Source organism: Ursus maritimus, unplaced genomic scaffold (assembly GCF_017311325.1).
Source record: "Ursus maritimus isolate PB19 unplaced genomic scaffold, ASM1731132v1 scaffold_26, whole genome shotgun sequence".
NCBI classification, from domain to species: Eukaryota; Metazoa; Chordata; class Mammalia; order Carnivora; family Ursidae; genus Ursus; species Ursus maritimus.
The window spans coordinates 14,282,738-14,302,385 of record NW_024425119.1 but is presented as its reverse complement, the minus strand read 5'-3'; the positions used below and the strand labels follow the sequence as shown (position 1 = coordinate 14,302,385).

Sequence of the window (19,648 nt, the reverse complement as noted above, 5' to 3'; positions counted from 1 at the left end):
GAATACAAGGCACGTAAGACATAGCCCTTTCCTCACGCGTTTTATATTTGGATGGAGAAATAACTCTGCTATTCAGAAAAGAATCACTTAACACAAAGCAGTGCCTACTAAAGTCCTACATTATATTGTATAAACACTGCACACTCTAGTTCAGAAAAAAAGAATATAACACACTTGTCCTGGATCAATGCTGGAAAGCTTCAAAGAAGAAGAAGATAGGCATTGAATGGCTCAGTTGGTTAAGCATCTGCCTTCCGCTCAGGTCATGATCCCAGGGTCCTGGGATCGAGCCCCACATCGGGCTCCCTGCTCAGTGGGGAGTCTGCCTCTCTCTCTGCCGCTCCCCCTGTTTGTGTTCTCTCTCTCTGTCAAATAAATAAACAAAATCTTTTAAAAAGAATAAGAAGGTAATATCTAAGCTATATATATATGTGTGTGTGTATATATATATATATATATATATATATATGTGAAATGTGTGTGGGCTGATTGTGAGACCTTAGATGAAAATGACTGTCTCCTAGTCAATCTCATATGTGGTCTGCAAAAATAGGCATTGAAGCGTCCTGTGGAATTGACGATGGCAAGGGCTTTCTTAGCCTTGATCATTTATTGAGTATTGAGCACTTACTCTAAGGTAGGAACCCTGCTGGATGCTTTCTCACACATTATTTCCAACCCTTCCAGCAATGCTGAAGGTTAATATCATTCCTGTTTTACAGACAGGCAAACCGAGGCTCAGAGAAATGAAACCATGGCCCACAGATACACTGATGGGAAGACACAGAGACATCTGTCTAACTGTAGCTCCCCCCTCCCCTGTCCCCAGCCAGCTATTGGTGCCTCGTGGACGCATTTCAGAATGGACAGCTTTCAGGGCTGAAAGCCTTTTCTGAGAGTTTATTGTTTCAACTTGTAGCCTCAAAGAAATATGTCTGTGCAAAAAGGGGAAGTCTTAGCAGTCTGCCACAGTCTGTCACTTTTTGAGGTTCATGACAAAGGCACCACCCCACGGAAGGGTTGTCTAGAATTTACCTTTCAGTCGTATGCTTGTAACAACAAAGAAAAGCTGGAAAATTTGTTTGATCTTTGTTCTGGAAACTCCCGTGCAGGTTTCCAAGTTCTGTTGATTTCATTTGGCAGCACAGGGCTAAGATCCTTGGAGTAAGAGCACCCTTACTGTCATGACAGGCATTATCCTGCATCTGGAAAAGCTTAGATACTGGGAAGGGAGTCTGGGTGCATAACACATCTGTGTCAGCATGGACTAGAAGCAGAGTGTCTCCCATCCTAGGCCTCTTCAAAGAGTCTCTTCGTCTGTTTTCCCAGCTGATAAATGCAGGTAACAGTGAACGGTGACAAAGAAAAATGAGAAATGGGAATTTTGCCGAGATCCCTGCCCTGACTGTGATGTTGGGAGGTATTTTAGGAGAACATGGCAGGTGTCCTCCAACTTACTGAAAGCCCATTGCTGTATCATCAAGAAGTGCCTTCAAATGAGCAATTCTTAATCCTTTTGAGGCCATGGACTCCTTTGAGAATTTGCTGAAAGTTATGAATGCTCTCTCCTCCCCCAATAAATACACACACACTGCACACATGCACAGTGATGTTACAGACACTTTCTAGGGGCTCCCCTACCTTCCAGTGTCCATACCCAATGAAGTGCATTAAGAAAAATTGCGGAGACACGTTGGGCTTGATAGGAAAAAGAAAAAGCCCTGTTTGACTAGTGACATCTTCTCTAATAGCATGAAAAATGGGGAGTGGCCTGTGAACTATGAATCTACCATTCCCAATTGTTAAATCCTCCTTGTTCTAAATAATTTCTTCTACCTATGTTATTTTTTCATTCTCCGTCTCCCCTAGAACATAATTTCCACAAGAGAGCGGAGAGTTTGTCTATTGTCTATGGCTGTTTCACTGGTGCCTAGAACAGTAGCTGGGAAAGTAAAGGTGCTCCACAAATATTACTGAAAGAAGAAATGTGTCCCAGCTTGCAAGTACTAAGCTACAAAATTTACTCTCTTCCATGTGAATTAATATTTGCTTCAATTTATAAGACAGCCAGATACTTTTGAGGGCTGCCTTCTATCTGTATCATTTTGAAATTTACAAACTAAGTCTGTATTGAGTTTTCAGGACTTTTGCTAATTTTAATTATATACTGTTTTCCTTTTTATATTTTCCTAGATTAATCTCTTTTCTCCCACCAAATAACCATCATCTCGACTGTTTCATTTCCAGTGACTAAAGACAAGATGGATTTGGTGGCATCAATTTACAAAATAAAGGGAATAAAAAGCACGTTTAAATGACAGGGAAATAAATGTCAGTTTCTCCAAATATATTTGCTTAATTAGTCAGCTCCACACATATTGAAACAATGTGTATTGTTGAATATTGAAATGTCAGTATAAATAAGCAGTTTTTATTGACAGCAGCTTCGGAAATGTATGGAATAAATGTGGCTTGACTGCTTGAAAACTGTTCCTTTCAAGCGTTTAAATATGGCCTCTGCAACTTGTTCCCATTTAAATTACTTCACAAACCAGTTCCTTAAATATGGTACGAAGTCAGCCTTAGTACTTGTTAAGTTACCACAAATTCTGAGTTACGAGACTATGAATTAATGAAGTTTTACGCTATTTTGTAATCCTCATTCCTAGGTTTACTAGAAAGCAGTGCTTTTTTTTTTTTAATTAAAAAATTAGCGAAAACTACAAGTAACACTTGATTGTGCTACAGTGCAAAGCTACATTTTGAAATTACAACCAACAAAACTCCAAAAACCTGTTGGAGGGCAAATCTTTTAAGTTTAGGGCCAAGTATAGGCAGTTAACATTTATAATTCCTTAGCAGTCTGCATTCGCGGCCAGCAAACTTTCAAGATATCTAGCAGATAAGAAAGCTGGCAGAGACCACATAGGAACAGAAGTCAGTGATACGAAGTAAAGTTGATGCGAATTTTTTGCTACTGGTTTTCGGCTACTTGCCTCAGTAAGCTTATGCACTGCGATGACTTGATTTTTAGACATATCTGCACGATGATCCATAGAACTCAAAGGCTATGGCCTCGATGCCCTTGCACAAACACTCATTCATATCCGTGTTCACACTCACACGGGCAGTCATGCTCCCACCTTGCCATTAAATTGACAAGAACACTGTTCAGTTGACTGATCGAGAGATATGCAGTGCAAAGGAACAGGATTTGAGACAGCCCAGGGTTTCCTCTTCTAGTAGGTTTAAAACATTTTTTTTCCTCACTAACTTCCTTCCTGTTCTAACTGCCAGTACTCAGAAGTCGGAGTGAGAGACAGAGGCACCCCAGAGAGCTGTGAGCCACTGAATGTAAGTTGAAATACCTCGGGGTAGGGGAGGCTATAGGTGGGCACAGGGAAATGGAGGCGATCTCTCAACTAGGCGAGGACCCTCTCCAGTTGATTTTTTTTAGATTATCTTTGAAACAGATAAGAAAGTACTAAGAAGGCAGCAGGAACAGTTTGCAGAGAAGGGGAAGTCAGAGCAGGGAATCTTAGCAATGACTCAGGGGAGAGAGCTCAGGGAGGGAGGGGGGGTGTGCCCAGAGATGAGATCCTGAGTGTCTGGGAAAAGCGCTCTGGGTGTAACTCCTGGGGAGTGCCCGGAGGGGTTTCCTGCAAGGTAGGAGTGGGCATCCAGCCAAGTTCAGAAGCAAAAAGGCTGCCCCCCAAACTGGTGTGGAACATGCTTGTAGATGCGGGGTTGCTGCTGGGGTGGAGATATGTGGTTTCCTGTTTTTAAGCAGATGTAAAGAGACTGATTGAAAAGAAAAAAGATAAAGACTCAAAGCTGTAAAACATTAAACTGTTTTCCCCTAAAGAATTTTTCTGGTGATATAAGAGAAATGCATAATGAAAGTCTCCCTTCAAGTACTATGGGATTTAAAAATCAAGGAGGAGGCATGGTAGAACACATTGTTATTTACTCATCGGTCACAGAGGGATCCATTTCTCCTGCTAACAAAGACCACTTACTAAATTCCTGCAGTCAGGGACGCCTGGGTGGCTCAGTGGGTTAAGCATCTACCTTCAGTTCGGGTCACGATCTCAGGGTCCCATATCAGGCTTTGTGCTTAGTGGAGAGTCTGCTTCTCCCTCTGCCTGCTGCTCCCCCTGCTTGTGCTCTCTCTCATTCTGTCTCTCTGTCTCTCTCTCTCTCTCTCCCTCTCTGACAAATAAATAAATAAATAAATAAATAAAAATCTTAAAAAATTCCTGCAGTCGGATGGGCAGAAAGTTCATTGCTGTTGTTGCTAAAAAAAAAAAAAAAAAAAATAGCTCTTTACATCTGAGAGGACTAAAAGCAAACAGGGAAGGCACCAAATAATTTATTAAGAGAGAGGTTCTACAAAAATCCAATTAGCCCCGCTAGGATACCTGATCCGCGAGCCTTCAGATGTCAAGGACTGAATTTGGCTTTAGGCATAATCTGAAATTCTTCCCTTTAGAGGATGCCCCAGTCAGCATGTTTTACAAATCTAGTCTGTTATTAAACTCTAGACTTAGGGTTACTTGTGGCCTGGGTCTGATCAACCCCGGGCTGTTCTTCCATGCAAGGTCTGGGAAGGCAGACTGCTCTCCCAGAGAGGTCCGTCCCATAGTCACCCCTTCACATTGGAAACCAAGAGCCACTGAAATCAGGCTTAGCATGTTGGAGCCTCACTGCAGGAATGATCGAACAAGGGAAATCAGAGGTCTGTGCTGGCCCAGCAGGTTCGGCCACAGGCAGACATCACTGATCTTTGCCATTGCTTTGTTTTACTAAGTATGCAAGAAAATGTCCCTCCCAAATCCAAATATGACACAAGCGTAGTAATAAGATCATCTTACTCTTTGTGAGATGTGCAGAGTTCTGAGAGAAGAGTTCATTCTCCATTCACGTGAGGAATAACCGTGTTACGGCTGAACCAAAGCTGACTGGCACATTCCGAGGGACAGGGATTTAGTCCTTCCTTGGTTGGGAGAGCATGCATTTGTCCCTAGGGAAGTACGCTGGGAGCAACACTGAGGTTCTGTGTTCAGTGGAAGCTCAGCACAGCGAAGTCACTCTGCCCGGAAGATCGGCCTGGGCCAATTTAGGGGAGCACAGTACAGTACAAATTTCAGCTAGCAGGAAGAGAGAAGCCCCAGGGACTAGAAACGAAGCAGAGAGAGAAAGAGAACCAACATCTGTTGAGTGCCTTCTGTATGTCAAGCCCGATGGTAGAAACTGACAAATTTGAATCCTGAGAGGACAGTAAGGCTCAGAAGTGTGTAATTATTTGACTAAAGTCACAAAGAAAAAAGGGGGGGGGGGAGAACCAACAGCTACAGTGCCTTAGAAGGACATTTTAGGAAATGTCCCATGGGGTAAATTTTCTCTAGTCCCACATTCTGGGCATCCTTATTCGTAGGCAGTGTTATGCTGTTGGGGGCCCTGGATCAAAGTCTGCCCTGGCATACTCAAGGATGGCTCTCATGTTACTCCTGCAACTTCAACGTTTATCGCTTCTGTAAGCACTTCCCGAATCACTCTGGGCTGCGTCATACTCTGGTGTCCACAGCCAGAGCTGGTACAGATGCACCTGAGCTTTCTTAAAGGGGCTGATATTCTCAGCACCCGTGGTTACAGATCACGTCTTTACTTCTTTTCATGCTTCGTTTAAAACTTCTGTGACCGTATCGAGTTAGGAAGTCTAGTCTTTTGCTTAATAATGGCTTCCTTGATGCAGTTTTCGTCAAGGATTATTTGACGTAAATATGTGTGAAAATACCGAGCAGGGTAACTTCACACAGCAGACACTCAGCAAAGCTGAATGGTCCACTGAGTTCTGTCTCCTTTTGCATAGGAATCCGAGTTAGAAGAGTGTATGGTGAATACACAGGGAAGGAAGAATGTATGGTTTCTCTCACCCAGGGAAATGTTAAAGAATTCTGCTTCTGGTCATCTGAATCCTTCTCTGGATTGATTTTAAGGTTTATTGTATCTAACAAGACACTGCCCTCTCAGGCACTGGGTTGGTTCTCCTCATCCAACTTTGCTATTCCAGATGTTCCTCACAGAGCTAAGATGGTAGGGAGCAGCCCTGAGGAGACTGAGGCACCAATCCCTCCATGTTGCTAAGGAACATTGAGAAAACTCAGAGGAATCCACAGCCAAGACAGCTTCTGGTGTCCCGAGGGATCAACTTGGATTACCCAAATAAGCCCAATCACCAGGCAGGCAGCAAAGCAGACCCAAATCCTTGACTGGCTCGGACATGTCGGCCATACTTCAGGGATGGCCCAACTCTCCACGACCCACTCTAGAGCGGTAGCCCCAGGTTTGGTGAAAGTGAGCCGTATCTTGATCATCACGGAGAGGACATGACAGAGTGACAGAGAGTGCCAATGCTTACATCAGTGCTTCTCTGACGGAAATCCCCCTACCTCTGGTACTTCCATGTTTCTCTGTCCCTCTGTCATCCCCACCTCTTCTATCTCATATTCATGACCTGTGCATCGAGATGCACGATCTGGCAACTTTGGAACATGAGTTCAGTCTCCACAGTATTTTGCTCCAAAGCCAAAGGAAGTTCTCTCCCCTGGCTGTGCCTGTTGTCTTTTGTCATTTCTCATCATTCACTGAGTGAACTCTGGCTTCAATTAGGAAAGGGAGCAATAAATAGAATCTAAAATTAAATTGTTCATGAGGAAGCTTTTTAAAGAAATATAACAGTGACATTCCCATTTTAAGCTTGATTCAGTTAATAAACAGTTCTCGCAATTCCCAGAACTTTTCGTGTCTTCCGTACTCCTCAAAGAAACAAAATCTATTTTTGAGATGGAAGGAATGGGCATTGTCAACACTGCAGAGCCAAGGGAAAGCATTTGGTGCCTAGGCAGCCAGTTACCTCACTTCACAGAGGCTGTGCAACACGACAGACAGCCCCACAGGACAGGGAGCCGAGGAAGAGAACGGGTAGTTCATTGAACATCTACTATCGGCCAGGATCGTCAGAGGACTTTTCATGTGTTTTCTCCAACTCTTCAACCCCATAAAGAAAGATCATTATTTCCACACTACTGGTGGAAAATCTGGGGCTCAGCGAGGTCGATCATTTGCTTATTTAGGTCCTGCAATAAGGCAATGCAGAATCACATTTTGAATCTCTGGCCCAGCGGACTCAAATTCCAGATCCTAGTAGGCCTTGAAGATCACCTTTCTTTGAATTAACCAGGTAATCTGTTTCATCTGAACTCAAGAGTTTCACCTTTTCCTGCCCTCTGCTTCTTTGGAACTACATTAATGAACCAGACAAGGGTGTTCTACCCTGAGATTGGTGCAAATTCTTAAGTGTATTTCACTTTCAGGATCTTGGACAATTCATTGGATTTGCAAGCAAAACCACCAATTTGTGCTACGGCGTAGTCACGCCATGAGTAAGCGTCCTAATTCAATGTGGCATTTTAATTGAGCTGGAGAGGATTAAGTTTCTATCTCAGCACGCCCCATGCTTACACTGCTTCGCTGCATAGCAAACGTGAGGGTGTGAGGGGCTCACTGTGAAAAGTCATCTGTGGAGGCATCTGTGAAGCAAAAGATAAAGATAATGATCACACACACACACGCACACACACACACACACCAGTATGTGCTTTGGGTCCTGGTGGAGTGCACACTAACCTTGTTAAACATATAATTCTTCAGTCTGCATCTCACTTTTACTGTGTAAAAAAAAAAAAAAAAAAAAAAAAAAAACGTCAAAACGACCTCCAAGCAAACAAAACAACTCTGCTCTTTGTGGAACAGTGGGTGAGCTGCAGAGGAAGGTGAGAAAAGGCCAGCCAGAATGTTCTACACAGATGGACTGGGTTCTCCCCAACCCCACCTCCACTTCCTCTTTTCTTTTTTCATTTCAGAGGCTTTTTTAAATTAAGGAGCATTCGAGTCATTGAATTAGGAAGAGGCCTCAGAGCTCCTTCTAATGCAATGATTTCATTTTGCAGAGGACAAAACTGGAGCGCAGAGAGGTTCAGGGACTTGTGCAAGGGGACACGGGGCAGAGTGGCCCTGAAACCCTCTTTATGTGATGCCTCCCTGCCTCGCTAAAGCCTGCAGAGTTTTGCAATAAGCGCATTTCCCACTGCCTGTGCACCCTCAGGATAGATTCCCAAGATGACTAATGGGTTCTGTAATTTCATTTTTACTTCTCACTAAAGACAGCTAGAGCAACAGAGCATAGCGCCTGCAAGCCAGACAACCTGGCACAGACACTAATTCGGCCCCTTACACAATAGGTCATCTTCAGCAAGCTACTCATCTGAGCTTTAGTTTCCCAATCTATAGAAGAGAATGATGACAATGCCCGGCCTCAAAGCTGTAGTGAGGACTGATGAGCTAATCCTCACGACAGCATTTAGCATTATGTATGATAACTATTATAATCATCATCAATAATAAAGCCAGTTGTTCTTTAGAGGATACCCGAAGGTAGTCTGTAGAATTTCCGTAAAATGCCTAGTCTCCCTTTCACAGGCATAGCCCACCAGAAAAGGGGGGGATAAAGAGAGAAGACTGATACGTGTGGTTGAATATGCACACACATAGAGTTTGGGAAATCCTTGTCAAACTCTATAAGCCATGGTGGTTGAGGCTTTGGCAGAATCTGAGGTTCCCCAGAGATGAACTGTGAAATTAAAAATGCCATTTCTTTTGGGACTTCACACAAATTTGAGATAATAAAAGGAGATTGGATAAGTCTCTTCCGTACACAAGTGAAATAAGGTAACTGAATGTCTTCAACTCAGCTGACACATGACCTCAGGGCAGGACAAATCTACAGATGGAGAGCGTAGAAAGGGAAAGCACAGAGAGGTGGTCTGCTCCAACCCCCCAAACCTCAAGAGAAGGGGAATAAGATCCATAGTGGGTGAACCATTTGCTCAGGGTGGGACAACTGATGAGTAGCAAAGCCAGAACCAACCCCCATGCACGATGAGACCTAGTTCAATGAAGAGATAATTATCCAAAATCAAGTAGATTGCCCTCAGAACTCTTCTCCTAAAGAGCTGCGCCCTATGCACCTTTGCTCCTCTGCCAGGCTGGGTACTCATATTCTCTCAGATACAGACGTTACCTGATATGTCCTTCTGCTTTTACATATCCAATGTCTGGGGTTTGATAGACATGATCCTTGGCTGGAAGCTAGGTTGGGTCACTGATGCCGCCAGGCCTCCAAAAGAAGCGAGCTTGCACCGTAACATTCAACTCTGTGCTTCATGTTTCCAAGAAGTCACAGTTTCAAGGTCATGTTTCTAATTTTGGACTCCAGTAAAGTCTATGAGCCTCTCAGTTGCATGCAACATCTCATGGGCATATTCCTTTTTTCCTTTTATGTGGATTGTGACTTTCATGAGATTTTTAAAAGGACCTGTAATTTTCAAGAAGATTAAGAACTATCAATCAAACCATGGTGGTTATCCATCCCCCGCGCCTTCTCCACTCGGAGAGTAACTTAAACACCAGTATGTGGTAAAGTACTGTATCTTATAAACAGTAGGTGCTCACCAAATATGCTTTAAAGAAGCTTTCCTTGAGAATTGCTTTTCCCGTTCTTTATTTGCTGTATTTTTATCTTTTCATCTTTTTCTAATCTCTTTCCAGATTGAGCTGCTTTGGGGTCATCTGGTTTCATGTTTCTTTTTCATATGTTATATAATTAAACCAAATTATTTTTAATGTGGTCCTGAATTTCCTCCTCTTTACTGCAGCAATTTTATACAGAATCTCATGTTATCTTCCACTCTTGTCTTTTAAATAAATTTGTTTCATTTTTATGAAGCAATTATTGTATATCTGTTTGCAGTGGATCAAGGAAATTTAGAATTGACATAAGTCGCAGATTTATTAATAAGAATATCAAGATCTAGATGACTGGGAAATTGACTTGCCAATGATCACACAGATGTTGTCAAATCCTGTCCTAGATCATGTCTTCGCCTTTTTTTCTTCCTTTCTCTCTCTCTCTCCGCCTCTCTCATTCCCCTTTCAAAATTGAGATTTCAGCGTGCAGAATAACAGTTTCCTGCAGGCTATGGAAATCACCTTGAGTTAAGTAGTGGGTCGGTGTGATGTTATCCTTTGATGGTCAGACTTCAAGCAGATGACTTGTTAGAACCAAGAGATATATTCCAGAGAGTCCTGTCCAAGAAGGCCAAGACATCCTCATCTGTAGATAGGCTTCCTAATGATCTGTCCAAATTGACGTGCTTTTTAAAAGATTTTGTTTATTTATTTGAGCGAGAGAGTGGGAAGAGGAACAGAGGAGGAGGGAGGGAGAGAGACAAGGAGACTGCAGTGAGTATGGAGCCGGACGCAGGGATTGATCCCAGGACCCTGAGATCATAACCTGAGCCCAAACCAAGAGTCAGACACTTAACTGACTGCATCACTCAGGCCCTGTCCACATGTATGTTATGTGACTTCCACTCTGGGTATCTGGTCAGGTTCCTGGATGTCACCAGAAGAGAACCTCTCTCTTCTGATTAATCTCATCTGGGTTGCTCTTCATCTGCTCCTTAATGATCATCCTCAAGCTGCCCACAACCTACAATCTCCACCTCTTGCACCCTTCATTATTTTTCCAACCAGTTCATTCACTTTCCCTGAGTGTTGTTTGGAAGACGAGTTGAGCTGGTCACGATGTTTATTATGCTGTTCTCGAGAGGCTCAACTAAGAGTGGTGCTGAGTCTTCAGCTGAGGCAAGAGTTGCCATAGGAACAAGCCTGCATGCTTCCTTCCTGCACAGAAAGTGGACTTGGGCATTGCAACGCTTTTTGCAGCCTTGATCAAGCTCATGGTGTTTGGCTTGTTATTTTGGTAGAAGATGGGTGAGCCAAGAGATATCATTTCTTTTTATTCTCTGTTTTTTCCTTCTTTTTCTGTTAAAACTGTTTTTGTTTGACTTCACTTCCAAATTATTTTCCTTTCTGATGCCAGTGATGGAGACATTGCAACTCAAAACCACAGCTGATTTTGGGCAAAGATAGCTTCACCCCCTGGGGGACTTGAGAGAGTTTTGCAGAGTCACTCAGGATGAGATGTGCTAGATACTGCTCAGAGTTGTGCCCTTAGGAACAATGTAGTCTTTAACCACAGGCAGGGAGGACACTCTTGGGGGAGGAGTGCAGGAAATCAGGAAATTTTCTCCTTGCCCAAATACCTCCCGTGTTTCCCCAAATAGCTCCACTGCTGCCAGCCACGGGCCTGAAATTCTTCCAGTAGAGACTTCTTCCTCTTTATAAGGACACTGAAGTTCACCCAGCTATGGAAATTTGGGCATTTCTCTTAACCTCTGAGTTTTAGTTTTCTCGATGATTACATGACGGGTTGGAATGTCTCACCTCTAGGGTTCCTTTCTGCTCTGAAAACCTCTTGACTATACATGGCCTAAAATGAATAATCTTTTAAATCTATTATTGTCACTCAACAATTAAGTGCAAATCATTTTATTAGAATCTCCCCTCAATATTTTAACACATAGCAAGTAAATGTAGATGATGAGGGAAGAAGACAGACTCCAGGGTATGCCCAGGTGAGGCCTTAGAGCATAAAGTCCCTAATCTTCTGGCAAGGGGAGGGAGATACTAAAACGGAAGGGGATCCAGAAAAGGGAGATCAATGGGAGGTAAAAATAAAATAAAGACATGCTAATCTTTCCCATTTTGTCTGTAGGAATTTCAAGAGTCTTTTGTTATTTTGTGTCATTTCAAAAAAAAAACCAGCAACAGAAGATCTTTAGGTATAGAGCCAAATAAATCAAACCATGGGGGTTTATAAAATGTCTAAACTATTCAATTATTATGGGAGATTCAAGAGCAGCACAGAACCTGGTACCTGCCCTCAGGGAGTTATTAGCAGTGTTGGATGGGAACCATTCAGACACCTCAGGCAGGTGTCATGGGGGTCTAAAATGTTGCTTGACTTACCTTTGAAGTATTGCAGGAGCCAACCATTTCTTTGGCTCCCTGTGTTTTGAAACTATCACAACAGGGATTGTACAATGCGAAGAGCTTGGACACTAGAGGAGTGGCTGGATTTAGCGGACTGCGGTTATTGCTATAATTGTTGAACTGGGGCTATCTGCTCGTTATGTGGGACCGCTTGTGTTACGTTGTTTCACTTGTCCATTATTCACAAACAAGCATTTTCTTTCTGGTCAGTTTTATTCAGTGAATAGGAGACATTTGTCCCAGTACAGAGAAATTGAGGAAGGTCAGCGAAAAGACCAAAAGCATTATATGCTCGTTGCATAAAAAAATAATGAGATTAAATTGGGAAAAAAATGTCCTGGAAAATCACTGATGCTTACAGAAGTCCATTAGGGCAAGAATGGTGTTACCAGCAGCCTCACAAACTTAGTCATATCCACTGACTTTTGGCTAATGGACTATCATCCTCTCTTTCTCTCTCTTTGAAATAGACACTCTCTGAAATAGATCAAAATGACTGAAAAGGACCCAGAAACACACCTGGAGGAGGATGTCGATGAGCTGGACAGCAAACTCAATTACAAGCCTCCACCTCAGAAGTCCCTGAAAGAGCTACAGGAGATGGACAAAGATGACGAAAGTCTAATCAAGTACAAGAAAACACTCCTGGGGGACGGCCCTGTGGTGGCAGGTGCGTGTGTGGAGGGGGATGGGGGGGCAGGTGCAAGGTGTCCGATAAGGCATATATTTCAGCAACTCAGGAGCAGGTGCAGAAGACAGACTACCAAGTGTTGCCAGAGCTAAGCGAGTGAGACACAATCTCTATGTGCCGCATAAAGCTATGGACTGTAGGATGAAGTCTTTTTTGGAGATAAAGTGCAAGTCAGCATGGAAATAGGCAAAAATGACACACGGGGAGGATTTAGAAAGAACCCCGGACGACGACCTAGAATTGTATTCTCTCCATGCTCTCACATTTTCTCTCCTTCTCCTCCTTCTCTTTCTCACTCCTTCCCCACTAACTGTTCATCTCTTCCGAGTAAGATAGAGAGGGGCAGTGCCCATCTAGCAGAGGAACTTGCCCATAGCCACCCAGGAGATGTTTGCTGTTGATAACTAAGGTGGGCCTCCAAGGGTCTGAAGCAGAAATAGCACCGCTCTCATTTATAAGGGCCACTGAGACCGACATGGTGAATCTGTCGCTTCCCTTTCTATTTCCACTCCAGACAGAGATACCACTTTTCTTCTTATGTTCTCTCTCTCCAACTTGAAATGTACACATACACTGTGCACACGTGACTCTCCCCTAGGCTTACATTCTTTTTTGAATCCTGCAGACCCAACAGCCCCCAATGTCACAGTCACCCGGCTTACCCTGGTTTGTGAGAGTGCCCCGGGACCAATCACCATGGACCTCACTGGTAAGCGGGCACATCTGTTCTGTTCCCAGGGGCCTGGTGATATGATGGGGGGAAATTAGTCTCTGTCTCCTCTCCCAGCAAAAAGAACCACCGGTAAGGTGAACTCCCGGACGCATGTATGCTGGGACTAGTTCACACTTAAGGAAAAGCCCAATCGCTGTCTCTATTTAAATGAAGACAGCGCAGTCATAAGTATTGGATATATTTACTTGTATTATCATATTTATCTCCACGCAGCAGCAGGGGAATTACTACTCATGTAAAAAGACTGGTGATGGAAATATTAAGAAGCAAGCTGTATGCTTCTGAAATGTAATATTTATACAATCTAAATATCAGAGAATATTGATCTTATATCAACTGGAGAACTTCCGTGAAGGCAAGAAGCCATCCAAAATCTTTTAATTAGTGCTGGCAATTCCACTGTTACATACGTACTATTTTAGCTTAAAGCTCTGATTCTTATATAAGCAACTTCCCCACTAAAGATGTACACATTAAGACGTTATTTCCTTTCCACTTGTTGTGACAATGGTCAAGTTCTTTCCTGGCACTTAAATCTTGAGGAGATAGAGAGAGGCTGAGAAGGTGGGTATTATGGGGGAAATGTGCATCTGAGAGGAATGAGGGAAGGGCCACAGGGCCCGGAGGCTGGGGGCATCCAAGGCAGATCTTCAGGGCGAAAAAATTATCCCCAGATTCAACAGGTGGACTCGTGAGACAGAGCAAAGCATGACTCCAGAATGGTAGGCTCGGCAGCTAGGTGAGTCCCCTCTCACAGGACACATCCACTCTTTACCTTATATGGCCTTATTTCTGAAGGAGGAAATCAGAGGCTGAGAAGACACACTTCCTCTTCAATTGAAATCATTACAGCAGACACAAATTCACCTACCCCCACATTCTAGCATCTCTCTGGGAGAATAGCTCTCTCTCTCTTTCTCTTACCAGGACTCAGGCCTCTTCCTGTGTGAAATTGTGTAATGCTAGCAGGTACAACCGTCAGTTCGTGAGATGAGGTCTGAATTAGCGCTAAGGAAATCTAAGGGCCTGACCACATTGCAGGGAAAACTCAGTCTCTCTCACTTTCCTAGTATCAGGATGCCCAAATTTGGTTTTCTGTCACCAAGAAGCTACTGAGGTGAATCCCACTACACACACAGACACACACGTATATATAATACACATAATATATACAAAATATATGGTATATATTATATACATTTAATATACATATGTACTATATACATACAGTGTGTATATATACATATATACATTATGTATACATCATATATACATAATATACAGTATATATACAAAATATATAGTATATATTATATACATATAATATACGTACACACTATGTACATATATTATACGCACATATACATAGTGTGTATGCATATACATATATACAGTATATATACATACATAATACACATACTATATAGTATATATACAAAATACATAGTATATTATTTACATACTATATACACATACTGTGTGTGTGTGTATAAATATACTTGCACACACATATTTACAGTATAAAACACATGCACAGAGCTATACAAACCACACACAGACACACATTCATCCCTGAATGTCAGCGGATACAGGACCACACTGGGAGAAGAACAGAGAGTGATTACCCCTCTAACCGGAGTATAGGAATTAGAGTCAGATCCTGGTTTCATGGGGCCAAAAGTTTTATCACTAACGTGACTTTCCTTAAAAAAAAATAATATGAGATAACAAATGCAAATGCAAAATTAAATACAAAAGTGAATTTATATTTAGAATGATAAAAGGGAGCCAAAACAAGTAAATTTTTTAAAGCTAGAAAATGCCACAAACATCACCAAATCTACAAAAACATATAGCTGTGCTCTTACACAATATTTTTCTTATTTATTATTTGAGGGGTAGGGACACAGTCTTTAATCATCTTTTTGTTAGGCCACTTATGTAATATTATTTTCAATAGAGAAAATAGAAAGATAATTCAGATTTCCCTCGAGGATGGCTGATTAATTTTTTTTTTATTATTGACAATTTTATTATTGACAATTAGAAAGGACATTGTCAGGGTGGCTGGTTGGCTCAGTTGGTAGAGCATACATCCCTCGATCATGAGGTCATGAGTTCAAGCCCCATGTTGGGCATGGAGCCTACTTAAAAAAAAAAAGACACTGTCATACATAACTCATTACTGATAATACCTCTATATTTTAGGGTTATCATCAAATTTGGGGGAGGGAGAGCTATCACATCTTTTTCATATCTAAGCTGTAAGATTTCAGGCATTTCAAGTGTGTGTGTGTGTGTGTGTGTGTGATCTCAAACATTCTTCAAATTGAGGACCATGTAGACCACGTTGTTCTGATGGGCCCAACAAACAGCTCTGGAGTTTAAACTCCATTCGTCTCCTTGTATTTCTCCTTCTGAGGAGAATAAACTCTCTCTAAATCTACTTCTACAGGGGATCTTGAAGCCCTCAAAAAAGAAACTTTTGTGCTAAAGGAAGGTGTTGAATACAGAGTCAAAATTCACTTCAAAGTAAGTATCTTGCTTGCCCTGTAAGTTTTTATAAGTCTACATTCTTCCTACAATCAGAGAAAGAAAAAAATCAAATGTCTTGCGTTATCTTGTTGTCATAGTTTTTGTTTCTTTTTTTTCCCCCTGGATCTGGACTGTCCTCTCCCCAGCTCTGAACTCTACCTTTGGAGGCCCACTCCTACTTCATGCCTTTTCCCTGCCAGGACCCTCTCCTTGAACTCTCCGTTGATCACTTAACCGACAGGACCCCTGTCGCTATGAACACCGCAAGCTCCCCATCGCGAAGCGCAGCCTGCTTTATGTTGTATCGTTTTTGCCATTTCTTCCCTGTACAGCCCAAGTACCCTGAGAAAGGGAGAGATGATGTATCTCTTCTTTCCAACATTTTACACAAAACTTTGTAAGTGATATTTAGTGAATATGTATTGAGAAATCGATACATGAATGAATGAATGAATAGTAAAAAATGGAACAAATAGAAGCTCAGTCCTAATTGCTCAATGATTATATAAATCCAGGGAGTGTGGACCTTGGTCAATAACCAGAAATCACAATTATAGTTGTGCAGCAAGCAAATAGGTAAGAGCAAAACCTAACCAGGAGATAAATTGGCATATAATGAATAGACACCTACGCCAATGAACGGCCAAGGGCAAAAAGAAAAATAATCTTGGTTGAAACCAAGTAAGTCAGAAATGTGCTGTTTGTTCTTATTTGCTTATATTTGCCTTGGTTGCCCTTCTCAACCATATCCTTCAGGGCCCTTCAGGGCCACCAAGGAAGACCCCATCTGCCCTCTGTGTTTGCACAGTGGGCTCTTCCTTCCCCCCGGTGCAGGATTGATTCAGGGTCACTGTGTACCACATATAAATATGCCTCAAAATAATCTCATTCTGAAAATATGTGTTGCTGCTTACTCTATAATACGCACTGAACTATGGTTCACTTGCTTGTTTCCTATGGTATTAGTTAGTATTGAAGCACCTGAGAGTTTAATATTACATCCAAATATGCCTCGAATTCTATCCAAGGCATTGTATCCAAATATGCTTAGAATGGGTTATACACCAGCTGAGTTTTTAATCATTAATGCTCCTACCTTAATTTATCATTTTAGTAAGCTGGTTTGTACCAAATGAAACAGGAGAGGTAAATATGGATGAGAATAAGATCAGAAGGAAAGGTCTGGGGCCTGGGTTCAGCTGTGGGTGGAAAGGCCAAAGAGAATGTAGTGGTCAGTATTATGCATTAGGGTGTTGGAGGAGGGGGCACAGAAAGGGGTTTTCAAGTCCCATCTGCTGCAGAGGCTTAGTATTTTCTCAAACAAGAGAAAAACCACTCTCTCGGTATAACCCACGCAAAGTTTAACCAACCTGTGTCCGGTCCCAGCATGGAGCTACCGTTAGCAGAAAAGCCAGCTCAAAACTGGAAATAATTGAGAAGCAATTTAAATCTTTACTGACATCTGTTGAAAAATACCCAAGACAGTTTGCATGTTTAACACCAGCAACACATCCTAAAACTCTCTTGCATTATCTCTCTCTTATTTGCCCTCCATGTTCTTCTCTTTCTCCCGCACAAGCTTCATGGCTCTCTCCAAATCCTGGCCTGCGATGGTCCTTTTAGTTTCTTCGCCTTTTCCTTCTGTCTCCCAAGGAAATTTTGACTTCCAGAACTCTCATATGTCACCAAGGCTGCTTTCTCCTGGTGGGAAGGGGAGCCATGGGGAGAGGCATGCCGATGGAGGAAGAGAATACTATGAATATTCATATTTTTCTCTTATCCATCTCAAGCATATTTATATTAAATGAACCCTCGGGGCACCTGGGTGACTCAGTCGGTTAAGCATCCAACTCTTGATTTTGGCTCAAGTCAGGATCTCAGGCTCATGAGATCCAGCCCCATGTCAGGCCCCAGGCCGGGCAAGGAGCCTGCTTAAGCTTCTCTCCCTCTCCCTCTGCCCCTCCCCCCTCTCTAAAAAATACATAAATAAATAGAATGAACCCTCCGTGGAGCAGTAGAAAAAACAGGGTCTCTGTTTTTAAGCCTTTTTGCTGGGTAGCAATCACCATTCCTGTTTTTGAGATATTTGTGCCACCAGACCACATCTCCCATGAGGCCCAAAGGACGAGCTTAGAGACTTCTAGAAAAATGCATTCACTTTTTTCTATTTGCATGAGCCACATCTGGTACAGTAATCAGAAAGTTTGGGTGTCATTTTTAGCACAATTTCTTCAATGAAGCTGTTTTCATTCTGTCTGCTTTTGATAGATTTGAACCATAGATTTTCCTGAGTGACCTTCTAAAATCTAAGCTGGCCGTGTTTACTGCCAATGAAGCAAAATGTAGCCCTGATAAATCGGCTTAATTACTCTGTCCAAAACAAAAAGGCAGCCGTAATTACTGTGGGGAGAAATTATGTGAAGGTGCTTTCATTCTTCATCTTGGCCAACAATTCACCAGGCTCTCCAGCTACTGACGCAACGTCCGCTGTGTTCGTATAAACACGAGCGCTGTATGAAATTAACGGACAACCCAGTCCAGTCCTAGGTAGAATGAATCATGGAAAAACAAAGTGCTTGGGCTGGGTGTATTTTCATCCCACTGTAGTGACCTTTCTTTGAAAGGCTTGGGGAAGTGGTGACATCTCAGACAACATCTGAAAAGAACAGACATCCAAAATGCTTGCCACACACAAGTGGATTTCTCCCATTATTTATAGGCAGGGAGGATGTTTCTGGGGGTCAGAAACTCCTCATCTTTAGACTCCAATCTCAGCGACATTACGGGCACAACCCTCTTCTAGACCTGATTTTCCATTACAGTTTTTCTCCTTGTTGTTTGTTTTTCATGCTAGGTGGGTCATTTCTGAGGTTAGGGTTTTCAGGTACTCACATAACATTTTCCACTGGTACCTTTGTAGCCTTTCCTAAGACAAGGACGGTGTTCTGGCCAGTAGTATCAGGGAAGGGGGGCTCAAGACCATTCTTTAGACCTTTAGAGGAAGGAGAAATGTAATGAAGAACATTGAGGCAACGTTTTAATTAACCATCCCCCCAAACCAAACAGCACAGATTGGCAATGTTGAGTCTTGTGACCTCTCTCCAATCTCTGCCTCGCCACCCACACTAAATGATAATAGTAACACTTATTCTGAACTAAATCTTAACCTTCTTTCATCCTCAAAGAAGACTCAGCTAGCTAGGATAATCATGAAAGATAAGGGAAAAGGAAAGACCGTTTTTAATCTCAATTGCTTGGATCCTTCCCACCTACAGGTGAACAGGGATATTGTGTCGGGCCTGAAATACGTTCAGCATACCTACCGGACTGGGGTGAAAGGTAAGGGACCCACACATTACAGTCCCAAACTCGGCTCCCCACTGATACTTAAACTTCTGCTTATTAACAATTTTTGTCATAGAGTCATTTAAGAATCTGACAAAAAGCTGTGAACACTCCCTCCAGGAAAGAGCACACTTATACCTCTGACCTAGACATTAGTGGCAAGGCCTACATTCAGAGATCTAGTTTAGACTCCGTCAACCACTAACCTTCAGCACTTGGCTTCTGTGATTTAAGTTTATTATGCATAAAGGGAAAGAGTAACCAAGATAAGTTTGAATAAAAATGGAGTCTATTAAAATACTCCCAAAAGTAAAAAAAAAAAAAAA

General features: G+C 42.4%; 2 protein-coding genes across 9 annotated transcripts in view; one reads left to right on the top strand and one right to left on the bottom strand.

Moving 5' to 3' along the window:
- Positions 1–4,925, bottom strand: part of PDE6H (phosphodiesterase 6H) — a 24,309-nt gene extending 19,384 nt beyond the window's left edge. For 6 of the 7 annotated variants that reach the window (XM_040642190.1, XM_040642187.1, XM_040642189.1 and 3 more), the window contains exon 1: positions 4,875–4,922. The gene's annotated coding sequence lies outside the window, so the exon portion shown is untranslated. Of the gene's footprint in view, positions 1–4,874 lie in introns of all 7 variants that reach the window. The other variant, XM_008707040.2, reaches the window with a different exon arrangement.
- Positions 3,200–19,648, top strand: part of ARHGDIB (Rho GDP dissociation inhibitor beta) — a 19,151-nt gene continuing 2,702 nt past the window's right edge. The window contains exons 1-5 of one of the 2 annotated variants that reach the window (XM_008707042.2): positions 3,200–3,354; positions 12,489–12,688; positions 13,335–13,418; positions 15,898–15,974; positions 19,253–19,316. In XM_008707042.2, the coding sequence (XP_008705264.1) occupies positions 12,511–12,688; positions 13,335–13,418; positions 15,898–15,974; positions 19,253–19,316 (403 nt within the window). In that variant the 5' untranslated portion in view covers positions 3,200–3,354; positions 12,489–12,510. The remainder of the gene's footprint in view (positions 3,355–12,488; positions 12,689–13,334; positions 13,419–15,897; positions 15,975–19,252; positions 19,317–19,648) is intronic. The other variant, XM_040642186.1, reaches the window with a different exon arrangement.